The following is a 16065-nucleotide window of genomic DNA, read 5'->3' as shown; positions in this document are numbered from 1 at the left end:
ACCCACCTGTATAATGGTCCAGAACTGAAACCACAATTCAGCATTTCTGTGTGCTCGATGTCTGCACAGAGCTTACCTAGGTGTAAAGATTTGACTTTCACCTGACAAAAGAAATAGACAGAAAAAGCGACCAACCCAACAGCATCAGAGCGGTGAAGGGTCTTTTTCAGAAGCTTTCAGAAAACCGCTCTGGACTATATTACAGGTTGTAACTCAGGAGCAGCACAGGATAAGTAATGCAATATGTATACCTGTATGGAGACAGAAGACATGACAGCACTCACCATCTAACATAACTATATTCAAGAATCTCGAAGGGGACAGGCGGATTCAACGGTGGAGGCAGGGGACAGGACCAAGACAGACTGTTTCACGCTCTTAAGAGCGTGAAACAGTCTGTCTTGGTCCTGTCCCCTGCCTCCACCGTTGCATCCGCCTGTCACCTTCGAGATGCTGGAATAAAGTTATGTTAGATGGTGAGTGCTGTCATGTCTTCTGTCTCCATACAGTATTCAGTATTGATAGAGGACATTACACCGCCGACATCAACTATACATCGGGTGATCCTGTTACGTCCCTCCATTACCTGTGAATCGAGTGCCCTAGTCCTGCATGTGCCGGGCCATTTTATTCTTTTCTTTGCAATATGTATATGACACTCAAAGTTTTATGTAGAATATATAAAAAGGATAGTGTTATAGTTGTTAGGTGGATATGGCCATTGAGTTACTTTCCGTATTTTCCGTGTGGACATTCCAAGAAGTGAACATAGCCTTAGAGGCTATATAAAATCAGGGAGATGGTGATGTAGGCTGTAGGGGCTGGTCAGAGGTGATGACATCATTCAGGGGGTGGGGCTGGAGCTCAGAGACAGGATCCAGCCACACAACCCGAGACAGAAGAGGATGAATTGTTGTCTTGGGGAACACCACACTGACCATGAAAAAAAGAAAAAACTACACAACTTTGTTCGGGGTGAACAACACAAAAGCATGCTGAAGCCAGTACAATTTGTGATAACACTATATTACCAAGTTATAAATCTCGATGTGATAGTCCTATTTAAATCCAGAAAACCCCTTTAAACATGATTGCCTGGAGTCTATTAGCAAGGCTGTGATCCTAATTAGCAACAGGGCCTATATTATCAAGGTGCGGTGTCTTCCAACTATACTAATGGAAAAAAAGCTTGCCATTATTTCAGGCAACATCATTTTACAACGTCTTATGCATTTTAATGTTCTTGAAGGATCTTTCATGGACTGGACATTGAATTACATGGTAGGTAGCTATAAGGTGGCGATAGACTGTTTTCTTTCCAGGTGAATGCTAATATGCATAAATATTATGGATAACAATACATTTTAGGAAATAAAGTTTCCCTTTTGAAATGATCCCTGTCCAGAAAAACACTACAATGCTGTATCAAGACTGCCCATGCAATTACATTAGTGTAAGTAAGAAAAAGCACATGCAGCGCAATGATGGAAATACCAGCAATCCTGCATAACACATAACACAGCAGAAACTGCAGACAGTAAAACATCAACTGTTTTTAGGCAATTCCGCTTTCGCTTGCAGTACCCATTAAAATGAACCACAAGTCAATATGAGTGTAAGAACTTTGATAGAAGAGCTGTTGTGTGACTTCAGTATGGCACTGGCATTACGGCACCAATGCCACCGTCCATCATGAAACATCAGAAACATTGTCGTTTGGCTGCAAAATTAAATAAAAACCCTCTTTTTATTCCCTATAGTTAAGCCACGGTGCAAGTGATGAAAATATAAAAACTGCATCACAAACTTTAGTTTATTCTTCCATATAGGGGGCAGTCTACTGTTCTGGATACAATACACTAAAGGGTTTTATAACCAGCATGTGAGATGCAAAATACATGGGATGGTCTAGAGCAGTGAACAGAGATGATCTGCTGGCCACCCATTCCTCAAAGTACTTTTCCTGCCATACAAAAGTGCTTTCTCATGTACTGTACAAAAAAAAAAAGAAAACAACTCAAAGGTCATAGCAGCAGCAGCTTGTCGCAAAATCCCAGGACTGTGCGATGGCAAAGAGTCACGATGACAAGGTAGAACTTTGCGGATGAACATTTTATGACACGCAAGTGTTTAAAAGCCTTATACTTCCTCTGGTTCGGGGTTGTTAAGGATCTTCCGATGTGCCTGACGTAAGTACTGCTGCTGCTTGAAATACACTTTGAAAGCTCCTTTTATGGCAACAAAAGCAATGCCTCCCTGAAAAACAAGACATACAGGTATAAAAGAGAGCTGCAGCACTAAATACAGTCACACAAACAACTTCTTCACTGTTGCTGTTGAGCCTTAAACAATATGGCCCAGATTTATCAACCAGCATGAGGCAAAAAAAAAAAAAAAAAAAAAAAAAAAAAAAAAAGGAAAAAAATATAAAAAAAAGGTCTGATTTGCCCGTAGTGACCAATCACAGCTCAGTTTTTATTTCTCAAATTCATCTGGTAAAATACAAATTGAAGCTGTGATTGGGCGCTATGGGACACATTTTTGTCTCACGCAGGTTTGGCCTTAGTGCATGTAACAAAATCCCAATTTAGGATGCATAAGAGATCTGTCAGCTGTATTTGGTGCCAAGAGCCGCAGACACCATTCAATAGCTGTTAAAGTATAAAAATCAAACCGTACCTTACCAGGAGATGGTGGTTGCCAAACTTATAAAATTTCCAGCCAAGTGTCAAGGAGGCGGGGCAAAGTTGCTCTAGTGCCACAGCCAGGCCTGCCCTCACCTTCCAGTACCTCCTAGTGTACAGGGCTTTATACGTCTATCAAGGTAGGGCTGAGAGAGGAGAGAGAGCAGGGAGGTGTGCCAAGCTGTGGCACTTCAGCAGCTAAGCCCCTAAATAAAAAGGTGATTTTAGTAAGTTTGGCACCCACCATCAGCTCCAGGTAGAGTTTCCTTTTACATCCTTACAGCTATACAACAGTGCTTACAGCTCTAAGTAGCAAATACAGCTGATTGTGCTGAATAGAGATGAGCGAACTTACAGTAAATTCGATTCATCACAAACTTCTCGGCTCGGCAGTTGATGACTTATCCTGCATAAATTAGTTCAGCTTTCCGGTGCTCCGGTGGGCTGGAAAAGGTGGATACAGTTCTAGGAAAGAGTCTCCTAGGACTGTATCCACCTTTTCCAGCCCACGGGAGCACCTGAAAGCTGAACTAATTTATGCAGGAAAAGTCATCAACTGCCGAGCCGAGAAGTTCGTGACCAATCGAATTTACTGTAAATTCGCTCATCTCTAGTCTATAGCTGTGTTTTCCAACCAGGGCGCCTCAAGCTGTTTGAAAACTACAACTCCCAGCATGCCCAGACAGCCGAAGGCTGTCTGGGCATGCTGGAGTTGTAGTTTTGCAACAGCTGGAGGCACTCTGATTGGGAAACAATGGACTATAGTGACTTCAAACATCTCTCCAAAACAAATTAAATTGTGACCATAAACGATAAACGGATGGAAAAAAAAAAACTGATGCAATAACTAGTAATAACGGATGATAACTGATGACCATCATACGTTATTTTTAATGTTTTTTTTCTTTAAAAAAAAACCTGATGTTCATACGTTATCACCAGTTACATCCGTTTGGTTTTTTTTTTATCAAGTTTTTAACACTTTTTGTAAAGCTGTACTGAGCATGCTCAGTACAAAAAACGGATGTTAAAAAAAACCTGACATTAACTGAACTGATTTATTTTTTATTTTTTTTGAACATCCAGATCCCATAGACTTCAATGTTAGATTTTAGCATCCAGTTTTTCACAATTTTTTATTTTTTTTTGCCGGACCAAAAATTTGTGCATGCACCGTCTTTTGTGCTGGTAAAAATAACTGACATTAGTAAAAATGGACATGCCTGATGCAAAAGGATGTTCAAAAAATCCCATCGACATGAATGGGATTTTTTGACGGATGTTTTCAGGACTTTTTGCCGGGAGTAGTAACGGAGGTTTTTTACAGGGTGATACCTGTAGTGTGAAAGGGGCCTTACTTTAGTTGTGTGGTTAAAGTCCCCATCTATCCATTGCATTGTTTCCTATAAATAAACTCAAATGATGAAGTACTGTGTAAGAGTCATGTGTGGGACATGAAAGCTATCCTTTCCATACAAAATCTGCCCAGGCTTTCCGCTTTTCCTTCCCCTTTGTACAATAATTTTCTAGTCGTGTCTGAAAATGTGAGGAGATCCTGGGCATCAGATCTGATCCTGTCCATATGATCTGAATTAATATTCTGTACAAATCGCTGAATTATTATGTACCCCACGCCCCTAGGGTGGCCACTGTATATATTTGTTGGCTGGATCCAACCATCATTAATAAATGGTATGAATTTTCTTCTTGCATTTTCTTGTACATAAAACAAGACTTATAACAACATTTTTTTTATATAGCCATCAGACTGCGCAGCGCTGTACACTCAAAATGGTCCCTGTCCTGATTGGAGCTTACAATCTAAACTTATCAGTATGTTTTAAAGTCTGGGAGGAAACCGGATTTCCTTCGAGGAAACCCCTGCAAACATGGAGTGAACATAAAAACCAGTGGTTCTCAACCTGGGGTAAAAGTACCCCCAGGGGTACTTGGCAGTTCTCCAGGGGGTACTTGGCAGTTCTCCAGGGGGTACTTGGCAGTTCTCCAGGGGGTACTTGGCAGTTCTCCAGGGGGTACTTTGGGGGGGTGGATTAAGTAATGGCAGCCACAGCCACTGGTCTGGACCACTTTGAAAGAAATGTTTGGCTGACGTCACTGCACTGAGGAGCAGAGCAGGAGGGCAGCAAAGGTGAAGCGCGGGCACTGGGCTACCATCAGATTCGTTGCTCCACTACCCCTGCAGACCGGGGACCTACTGCTATGAGCCATAACAATAGGTCCCCAGACCAGAGGAGCAGTGGAGCAACAAAGTGGGACAGTATGGCGGCCTTCAACTATATATGAGGGCAGTTTTGGGGCCTACAGCTATATTTGGGGGCACAGAGGGGACCTAACAAATTTATGGGGGCGCAAAGCAGGTACTATTACTGTGTGTGACAATAAACATGGGGAGTTTGCAAATAGGTGGGTATTGTACTGCAGAAAGAAGCCTAAAATGTTTGTTCGGCTGGTTCTGGGGAGAAGTCTTGTATGGGAGAAATCTTAATGGCGGTCTAGGCCAGATAGTGAAGGAAAGTAAACAACTCCGGTTAGAGAAGACGTCACCTGTAAATGGGGGGACTGGGGAGATAGGGAGAGGAACTGGGGGCCTGTTATAGAGGAAAGTAAAGCATATGAATTATACTATAATCCTTACAAAAGGTCTCTAATATGGGGGTACAATTTTTGGGGAATGGGCTGTCAAGGGGTACTCAGGCAAAAAAGATTGAGAACCATTGATATAAACTCTTTGCAGATGTCGTCCTTGGTGGGATTTGAACCCAGGACCCTAGAACTGCAAGGTGATAACCACTGAGCCACCGTGCAAATGGCAAAAGTGAACATGGGGCACAAACAGGGGCACAAACAGGGGCACAAACAGGGGCACAAACAGGGGCACAAACAGGGGCACAAACAGGGGCACAAACAGGGGCACAAACAGGGGCACGAGAAGATCTCATACATGAACAGAGAACACCTGGTAACTACTGCAATACAGTTATGTGCACATTGCATTGATGTTTTCTACTTGCATTTACTTCTAAATTACATTTATGTAGCATATTCTTACCAAAATTGTCCTTTGCAGGTTAGAATTAACACTGCTGAACATCAGTTTGCCAACTATTGTAGCAATGGTGGGAAAGACTAGAGCTCCGCATAGTATTCGAGTAGCAGAGACATGATCTGCTAGAGGGTTAGCTTCAGCAGGCACCCGAGGCACTGGACATCCGATTCCTGCAGAAAATCAAAACCATGCAAAGGAAATAATCAAATGCAACATGAATATGCACCTCCATAATTCCATAATGTGAATGGGCATTATTAAGGAAAAAAGTACCTTGTTTACCCAACACTATAGCCTTTTCTAGCACACTGTTTATTGATAAGTCAAATAGGGACTATGTAGCTCAGTCTTCACCATATAGTTCGTTTTGACTAGTACTGTTAGGTAGTGCTGGGCGGTATGACCAAAAATGCATATCACAGTATTTTTTTTAAGTTAAGTTATGGCGGTTCCACGGTATTTAACGGTATTTCACCCCCCCCCCCCCCCCCCCCACGCTGGGGAACTAATCACATGTGACCCGCGGGCGCTGCTCTGCTTTTCTAACACCCCCCCCAATGAATTGTCAGCCGCAGGGGCTGTCCCCACATCAGGGAACTAATCATATGTGACCCGCGGGTGCTGCTCCCGCTGCTCTGTATGAACCGGTATATCGCCCAGCACTACTGTTAGGTCCTGTAGGTCTCACACACTCCTTGATGGTGAGAACAAGTCAAAAAGTAGAAGCTAAGGCAAGGGTAATGACAAACTATGGGGACACTGGGGCAAATACCTGTACCTGGTTCTTTAGTAGACAACTAACAGACTGTACACCAGTGTTTCCCAACCAGGGTGCCTCCAGCTGTTGCAAAACTACAACTCCCAGTATGCTGGAAGTTGTAGTTTTGCCACAGCTGGATCCACCCTGGTTGGGAAACTCTGGTGTACACGAAATGTATTCCACTTGTTTGTTTCAGATACATTTATTCATACACAAGTCTACTTGGAAATAGCTTGTTAGCATCTTTGTATAAATCTTTTATTTTACTTTACCTGGAAATATGCTGTTAAGTATCTGCAGTTTGTTTGAGTATTTCCTCCACAGCCTGAGCACGTAATCTTCCCAGCGGATCATTTTGCCTAGGATCAGCATAACAGGGATAGTGGGAAGGCCAATGAGCAGGAACAGGGGATCAGCTCGCTCCATAACATCTAGGCCTTCCTTGTGGCCAACAACCTGAAAATAAAAGACCAATGTAGAACGCTATAGACAAAACTTACACATACAGTCATGGCTGTAAATGTCGGCACCTTTGAAATTTTGAATGAAGTATTTCTCACAGAAAAGGATTGCAGTAACACATGTTTTGCTATACACATGTTTATTCCCTTTGTGTGTATCGGAACTAAACCCAAAAAGGGAGGAAAAAAAGGCAAATTGGACATAATGTCACACCGAACTCCAAAAATGGGCTACAAAAAATTATTGCCACCCTTTCAAAATTGTGGAAAAATAAGATTGATTCAAGCATGTGATGTTCCTTTAACCTCACCTGGGGCAAGTAACAGGTATGGGCAATATAAAAATCACACCTGAAAGCAGATAGAAAGGAGAGAAGTTCACTTAGTCTTTGCATTGTGTGTCTGTGTGTGCCACACTAAGCATGGACAACCGAGAGAAGGGAACTATCTGAGGACTTGAGAACCAAAATTGTGGAAAAATATCAACAATCTGAAGGTTACAAGTCCATCTCCAGAGATCTAGATATGCCTTTGTCCACAGTGCGCAACATTACCAAGAAGTTTGCAACCCATGGCACTGTAGCTAATCTCCCTTAGCGTGGACGGAAGAGAAAAATTGATAAAAGGGGTCAACGCAGGATAGTCCGGATGGTGAATAAGCAGCCCCAAACAAGTTCCAAAGATATTCAAGCTGTCCTGCAGGCTCAGGGAGCATCAGTGTCAGTGTGAACTATCCGTCGACATTTAAAGGGGTTATCCAGGAAAAAAAACTATATATTGTGACAGAGTGTCCAGAGAAGAAGTGGACGGCGTCTATGTGTGCCCTAGGTTCCTCACCTCTGTCATTTAAAGCAACCAGGGAAATGTTCAGCAGAGGTATATGCAGACGTCTCTGCAATTCGGGTTTGTATAAAACCTGTGTGTTTTTTAGGGCCTGTGTTGCTGGACAGTCCGGGTTTTGGGCTGTCAGGTAATCACTCCTCAGGTGTGCTGGCCTGATATAAGGCTGAGAATTCAGACACATCTCTCTCTCAGCCTGGGAACAGGTTATCTGCATGGAGCCTGTGAGAGCACTACAAGTTGTATGGACTTTGCTATATTGTTTGGTGCCCTGTATTAGGCCGGCACTTGGTTAGTGAGGTTTCCTGTAAGTTAGAGCCGGACAGGCTTAGGATTTTGTTTTTATATTTTATGTTCTGTACCTCAACCTGTCAATAAAACTGTCTGAGGTCAGTTAAACGAATTCCCTGCTGTTTGGACTGCAATTTCTACAGTGTATCTGCAAAACTGTGCCTGTCTACCCAGGAGACGTTATCCCTGTTACCTAATCCCTTACAATATATAATTATATATATATATATATATATATATATATATATATATATATATATATATATATATATATATATTTGTAAATTACTTCTATTAAAAAATCTTAATCCTTTTAGCGCTTTTAGAGCACTGTTTCCAGACAGAAAAGAATAACTTCACTTCAGCAGCTGATAATTATTCGAAGAATTAAGATTTTTTTCAATAGAAGTAATTTACAAATCTAAATACAATAAAGAGCACATATGTGCACTCACTGCATGGCAGAGACAGTCAAGCCTGGAGATCCGGTGGCGAAGGCTGGGTGCCGGGTCTCGGCATCGGCGCTGGTATGTGGCGCTCGGAGGCCTCCGAGCGCCACATACCAGCGCCGATGCCGAGACCCGGCACCCCGTCTTCGCCACCGGACCTCCAGGCTTGACTGTCTCTACCATGCAGTGAGTGCACATATGTGCTCCTTCTTGTATTTCCATTGTATACTTCACACTGTCATATGTGCACCCCGCAGGAGACTAACAGAGGTCGCTGAGGACCGCTCAGGTGATATTGCTCTTAAGAGTGCTCTCCCCTTTTTATGTTGCTTTTGTGTATGTCCTAATTTACAAATCTGTTTAACTTTCTGGAGCCAATTGATAAAAAAATAAAAAAAAGTTTTTTCCTGGAATACCCCTTGAAATGAAACGTTATGGCAGGAGACCCAGGAGGACCCCACTGCTGACACAGAGACATAAAAAAAGCAAGACTACATTTTGCCAAAATGAACTTGAGTAAGCCAAAATATTTCTGGGAAAACGTCTTATGGACAGATGAGACCAAGATAGAGCTTTTTGGTAAAGCACATCATTCTAATGTTTACAGAAAACGGCCTACAAAGAAAAGAGCACAGTACCTACAGTGAAATATGGTGGAGGTTCAATGATGTTTTTGGGTTGTTTTGCTGCCTCCGACACTGGGTGCCTTGAATGTGTGCAAGGCATCATGAAATCTGAGGATTACCAACAGATTTTGGGTCGCACTGTACAGCCCAGTGTCAGAAAGCGGGGTTTGCATCTGAGATCTTGGGTCTTCCAGTAGGACACTGACCCCAAACATATGTCAAAAAGCACCCAGAAATGGATGGCAACAAAGCGCTAAAGAGGCCAGCAATGAGTCCAGATCTAAACCCCATTGAACACCTGTGGAGAGACCTTAAAATTGCCATTAGGAAAAGGCGCCCTTCCAATAAGAGAGACCTGGAGCAGTTTGCAAAGGAAGAGCGGTCCAACATTCCGACTGAGAGGTGTAAGAACTTATTGATGGTTATAGAAAGCGACTGATTTCAGTTATTTTTTCCAAAGGGTATGAAAGCAAATATTAAGTTAAGGGTGCCAATAATTTTGTCCAGGCCATTTTTGGAGTTTGGTGTGACATTATGTCCAATTTGCTTTTTTCCTCCCATTTTTGGTTTAGTTCCAATACACACAAAGGGAATAAATATGTATAAGCAAAACAAGTGCTACTGCAATAATTTTCTGTGAGAAATACTTCATTTTCTAGAAAAATCTCAGGGGCGACAACATTTACCGCCATGACTGTAAATGCCAGTAAGAAAAGGTCTTATTTTCAGTATATATAGTGCTACAGGCTACGTACAATTGTGTTCACCATTATTTGCACCCCTGATTAGTAAATACCGTAAATGCCTCTCTGTGCTTCAAAAGAAATAATATATAACAATAAAATAAAAAAGGCTTGCATACTTACCTCCTGCCACTGTCCTGATCTTTCTACTCTTGACAACATTTTGTGTCAACAGGAATTGTACATTCAGCCAAGTGAAAGATTTTTCCATTTCATGCACAGGAAGACAGATACCATAGTATTATATTTGGCCAGTTCTTTAGGAACACCAAAAAACCTCCCAAAATAAAGTGTTTAGTGTAAGCGCTTTTCTATATACACTGCTCAAAAAAATAAAGGGAACATGTTAACACCACAATGTAACTCCAAGCCAATGACACTTCTGTGAAATCACACTGTCCACTCAGGAAGCAACACTGATTGACAATCAATTTCACATGCTGTTGTGCAAATGGAACCGGCAACAGGTGGAAATTATAGGCAATTAGCCAGACACCCTCAAAGGAGTAGTTCTGCAGCTGGTGACCACAGACCACTTTTCAGTTCCTATGCTTCCTGGCTGATGTTTTGGTCACTTTTGAATGCTGGTGGTGCTTTCACTCTAGTGGTACCATGAGACGGAGTCTACAACCCACACAAGTGGCTCAGGTAGTGCAGCTCATTCAGGATGGCACATCAATGCAAGCTGTGGCAAGAAGGTTTGCTGTGTCTGTCAACGTAGTGTCCAGAGCATGGAGACGCTACCAGGAGACAGGCCAGTACATCAGGAGAAGTGGAGGAGGCCATAGGAGAACCAACAACCCAGCAGCAGGACCACCACCTCCACCTTTGTGCAAGGAGGAGCACTGCCACAGCCCTGCAAAATGAACTCCAGCAGGCCACAAATGTGCATGTGTCCACTCAAACGGTCAGAAACCGATTCCATGAGGGTGGTATGAGGGCCAGACATCCACAGGTGGGGGTTATGCTTACAGCCAAACACCGTGCAGGACGTTTGGCATTTGCCAGAGAACACCAAGCTTGGCAAATTTGCCAGTGGCGCCCTGTGCTATTCACAGATGAAAGCAGGTTCACACTGAGCATGTGTGACAGACGTGACAGAGTCTGGACACGCCGTGGAGAACGTTCTGCTGCCTGCAACATCCTCCAACATGACCAGTTTGGCGGTGGGTCAGGAATGGTGTGGGGTGGCATTTCTTTGGGGGGGCCACACAGCCATGTGCTTGCTTTGGGGAGCCACTCAGCCAGAAATAGCCTGACTGCCATTAGGTACATAGATGAGATCCTCAGACCCCTTGTGAGACCATATGCTGGTGCGGTTGGCCCTGGGTTACTCCTAATGCAAAACAATGCTAGACCTCAAGTGTCTGGAGTGTGACAGCAGTTCCTGCAAGAGGAAGGCATTGATGCTATGGATTGGCCGCCCGTTCTCCAGACCTCAATCCGATTGAGCACATCAGGGACATCATGTCTCGCTCCATCCACAAATGCCACATTGCAACACAGACTGTCCAGGAGTTGGCAGATGCCTTAGTCCAGGTCTGGGAGGACATCCCTCAGGAGACCATCCGCCACCTCATCAGGAGCATGCCCAGGTGTTGTAGGGAGGTCATACGGGCACGTGGAGGCCACACACACTACTGAACCTCATTTTGACTTGTTTTAAGGACGTTATATCAAAGTTGGATCAGCCTGTAGTGTGGTTTTCCACTTTGATTTTGAGTGTGACTCCCTATCCAGACCTCCATGGATTGATAAATTTGATTTTCATTGATAATTTTTGTGTGATTTTGTTGACAGCACATTCAACTATGTAAAGGCGAAAGTATTTCATACGATTAGTTCATTCATTCAGATCTAGGATGTGTTATCTTCGGGTTTCCTTAATTTTTTTTGAGCAGTGTATAAACTCAGTCACAAAGTCAAAGAATTAACCAAAACACCACCAAGACAAGGTCAATGGGATGGGGTGCTGGTCGTTATCCCTGAATTATGTTTATTCTCTATTTCTTAAATATAACTATGTATGCTGAAAGGTCATCTAGAAGTTGGTCTAGATTACTTATTCAAAAGAGGTTTTATTTGGGGGGGGGGGGAATAAGGGGAAAAGCTGATAACCCCTTTAAACCTGCATACTATTTCTACACCGCTCATTAGAAGCCACTATCCAACATTGCAAAGTGACATTCCTGACAAAGGCCATATTATCAGGTGAAGTGGTGGCATACTCTGGATTAAACACAACACAATAACCCTATGAACTGGTAAATGAGGGTTTTACATTTCCCTTCCCAAGTTCATGAATTTTCCCTAGTCACAAGGGCCCCACATTGAACCCCTCATCCTCCCTGGTGGACGGTAAGCAAGCTTTATTCCATCATCATGGTGAATTGTGCTGTAGTATCACTTGAAGAAAAGGGTAATGCAGCTTGCACCAAGGGCTCAATAGTAGGGATGTAAGAAAAAAATCGATTCTCGCGATAATCGCGATTTTTTCATTTGCCGATACAGAATCGATATTTTTGAATCGATTCTTTTAGGGATGTGGAATTTTTATCTGCGGACGCCTGGAACAGCATGTCATGTCCTGGGCATCAGGAGATAAAAGTTCCACATTTGTGGAGCCGGGCCGGCCGGATCGCTCTGAGTGTATGGAGGGGGCTCCGACTCGTGCCTGCTCCGTACTATGCGACCCCCCGGCTGATTTCAGTAGCCGGGGGCCGCCGCTAATAGCCAGCATGCGGCAATCGCCGCGGCTGGCTGTTAAAGGAGTATCCGGTGCGCACTTTTCTCATGTTATCCCGTCCGGGCTGCAAAATAAAATAAAATAAAATAAAACGCAGTCAGTGTGAACGATGCCATAGTGTGTGATGATTCTGAGGATGTGGAATCATTGTGGGTAGAATTACAAAAGGAGGGAAATACTGAAAAAATTGTATTTGGTGTAATCTACAGACCCCCTAATATCACTGAAGAGATAGAAGTTCGGCTTCATAAACAAATAGAGAGGGCCGCCCGGGCAAGCACAGTGGTAATAATGGGAGATTTTAACTATCCAGATATAGATTGGGGTCCGGGGTTGGCTAAAACTACAAAGGGGCGACAATTCCTAAATTTATTGCAGGATAATTTTATGGGCCAGTTTGTGGAGGACCCAACAAGAAGTGATGCCTTGTTGGATCTGATCATTTCCAACAATGCAGAGCTGGTTGGTAATGTAACTGTGCGGGAAAACCTTGGTAATAGCGACCACAATATAGTTACTTTTGACTTAAAATGTAGAAAACAAAGACAGGCGGGGAAGGCAAAAACATATAACTTTAAAAAGGCAAATTTCCCTGGGCTGAGGGCTGCACTACAGGACATAGACTGGGGGGAGGTGTTCTCAAATACTGATACAGAAGGTAAATGGGACATCTTTAAATCAACTCTAAATAACTATACAGCTAAATATATACCAAAGGGGAACAAATATAAACGATTAAAACTAAATCCTACATGGCTGACACATGATGTTAAAAGAGCAATAAACAACAAAAAAATAGCCTTCAAAAAATACAAATCTGATGGGTCAGTGATAACATTTAAACAGTACAAGGAGCTTAATAAAATCTGTAAAAATTTAATAAAAACAGCAAAAATTCAAAATGAGAGACAGGTGGCCGAAGAAAGCAAAACTAATCCTAAATATTTTTTTAGATATATAAATGCAAAAAAACCAAGGACAGAGCATGTAGGACCCCTTAATAATGATAATGGGGAGGTTGTCACAGGCGATCAAGAGAAGGCGGAGCTACTGAATGGGTTCTTTAGTTCTGTATACACTATGGAAGAAGGAGCTGACATTGGCCAGGTCAGTGCTGGTAACACATCATGTAATGTACTGAACTGGCTTAATGTAGAGATGGTACAAGGTAAGTTAAGTGATATAAATGTAAGCAAATCCCCAGGACCGGATGGACTACACCCAAGAGTTCTTAGAGAGGTAAGTTCAGTAATATGTGTACCCCTGTTCATGATATTTAGAGATTCACTGGTGTCTGGTATTGTGCCAAGGGACTGGCGCAAGGCGAATGTGGTACCAATCTTCAAAAAGGGCTCTAGGTCTTCCCCAGGAAACTATAGACCGGTAAGTTTAACGTGCATTGTGGGTAAATTGTTTGAAGGACTTATAAGGGATTACATACAGGAATACATAGGGGATAATTGTATTATAAGTGATAGCCAGCATGGGTTTACTAAGGATAGAAGTTGTCAAACCAATCTAATTTGCTTTTATGAAGAGGTGAGTAGAAGCCTTGACAGAGGAATGGCTGTGGATATAGTGTTTCTGGATTTTGCTAAAGCGTTTGATACTGTCCCTCATAGACGTCTGACAGGTAAGTTAAGGTCTTTGGGTTTGGAAATTTTAGTTTGTAACTGGATTGAACACTGGCTCATGGATCGTACCCAGAGAGTGGTGGTCAATGATTCGTACTCTGATTGGTCCCCGGTTATTAGTGGTGTACCCCAAGGTTCAGTACTGGGACCGCTGTTGTTTAATTTATTTATCAATGATATAGAGGATGGTATTAACAGCTCTGTTTCTATCTTTGCAGAGGACACCAAGCTTTGTAGCACAGTACAGTCTATAGAGGATGTGCATAAGTTACAAGATGACTTGGATAGACTAAGTGTCTGGGCATCCACTTGGCAAATGAGGTTCAATGTGGATAAATGTAAAGTTATGCATCTGGGTACTAATAACCTGCATGCGTCGTATGTCTTAGGGGGGATTAAACTGGCAGAGTCACTGGTAGAGAAGGATCTGGGTGTACTTGTAGATCACAGACTACAGAATAGCATGCAATGTCAGGCTGCTGCTTCCAAAGCCGGCAGGATATTGTCATGTATCAAAAGAGGCATGGACTCAAGGGACAGGGACATAATACTCCCCCTTTATAAAGCATTGGTACGGCCTCACCTGGAATATGCTGTTCAGTTTTGGGCACCTGTCCATAAAAGGGACACTGCGGAGTTGGAAAGGGTGCAGAGACGCGCGACTAAACTAATATGGGGCATGGGACATCTTAGCTACGAGGAGCGATTAAAGGAGTTACAATTGTTTAGTCTTGAGAAGAGACGTTTAAGGGGGGATATGATAAACGTATATAAGTATATTAATGGCCCATACAAAAAATATGGAGAAAAACTGTTCCAGGTTAAACCCCCCCAAAGGACGAGGGGGCACTCCCTCCGTCTGGAGAAGAAAAAGCTTAGTCTCAAGGGGCGACACGCCTTCTTTACCGTGAGGTCTGTGAATTTATGGAACGGTCTACCTCAGGAACTGGTCACAGCAGGAACAATTAACAGCTTTAAAACAGGATTAGATACATTCCTGGAACAAAATAAGATTAATGCTTATGAAGAAATATAAAATCTCATCCCTTCCCCAATATCGCGCCACACCCCTACCCCTTAATTCCCTGGTTGAACTTGATGGACATATGTCTTTTTTCGACCGTACTAACTATGTAACTATGTAACTTTATCTTACCTGCCAACGAGCCCCCGGAGCTCCGGTACAGGTGTTGGGTCCCCGGGCTGTATTCTTCTTACTTCCTGTTAGTCCGGCACGTCACATGGAGCTTCAGCCTATCACTGGCCGCAGCGATGTCTCGCCTCCGCTGGTGATAGGCTGAAGCTCCATGTGACGTGCCGGACTAACAGGAAGTAAGAAGAATACAGCCCGGGGACCGAACACCTGTACCGGAGTGTACCGGAGCTCCGGGGGCTCGTTGGCAGGTAAGATAAAGTGCGTTTTATTTTATTTTGCAGCCCGGACGGGATAACATGAGAAAAGTGAGCACCGGAGTACTAGATCGCCGCTGTCAAAGCTGACAGCGGCGTCTATTGGGATCTATGAATGCTCCCAGGTGGGCGATGTATCGGGATATATCGCGATGTATCGTCCCCTAGACGGTATCGCGATATATCGCGATATATCGAATCGCCACACTGGTATCGCGATTCGAATCGAATCGCCAAATTCTTGGCGATTCACACCCCTACTCAATAGTGAAACAAATTTACATGCAAAAAGCAAAAAATGATTACGGCTCAGAGCTGATGTATAATTCTTTCCCCTTGTCTCTTCCCCTAACA

General features: G+C 43.1%; 1 protein-coding gene across 1 annotated transcript in view; it reads right to left on the bottom strand.

Annotated features, from left to right (window-relative positions):
- Window positions 1–464: 464 nt before the first annotated feature.
- Window positions 465–16065, bottom strand: part of MARCHF5 (membrane associated ring-CH-type finger 5) — an 84130-nt gene continuing 68529 nt past the window's right edge. Inside the window, exons 4-6 of the mRNA XM_056529391.1 lie at window positions 6784–6967; window positions 5755–5921; window positions 465–2256 (exon numbers count right to left, since the gene is read on the bottom strand). Of these exons, the coding sequence (XP_056385366.1) occupies window positions 2140–2256; window positions 5755–5921; window positions 6784–6967 (468 nt within the window). The 3' untranslated portion in view covers window positions 465–2139. The remainder of the gene's footprint in view (window positions 2257–5754; window positions 5922–6783; window positions 6968–16065) is intronic.

The sequence above is a fragment of the Hyla sarda genome, chromosome 7, assembly GCF_029499605.1.
Source record: "Hyla sarda isolate aHylSar1 chromosome 7, aHylSar1.hap1, whole genome shotgun sequence".
NCBI lineage: Eukaryota > Metazoa > Chordata > Amphibia > Anura > Hylidae > Hyla > Hyla sarda.
Note: the sequence above shows the minus strand (reverse complement) of the source record. Positions and strands in the feature narration are given on the sequence as shown.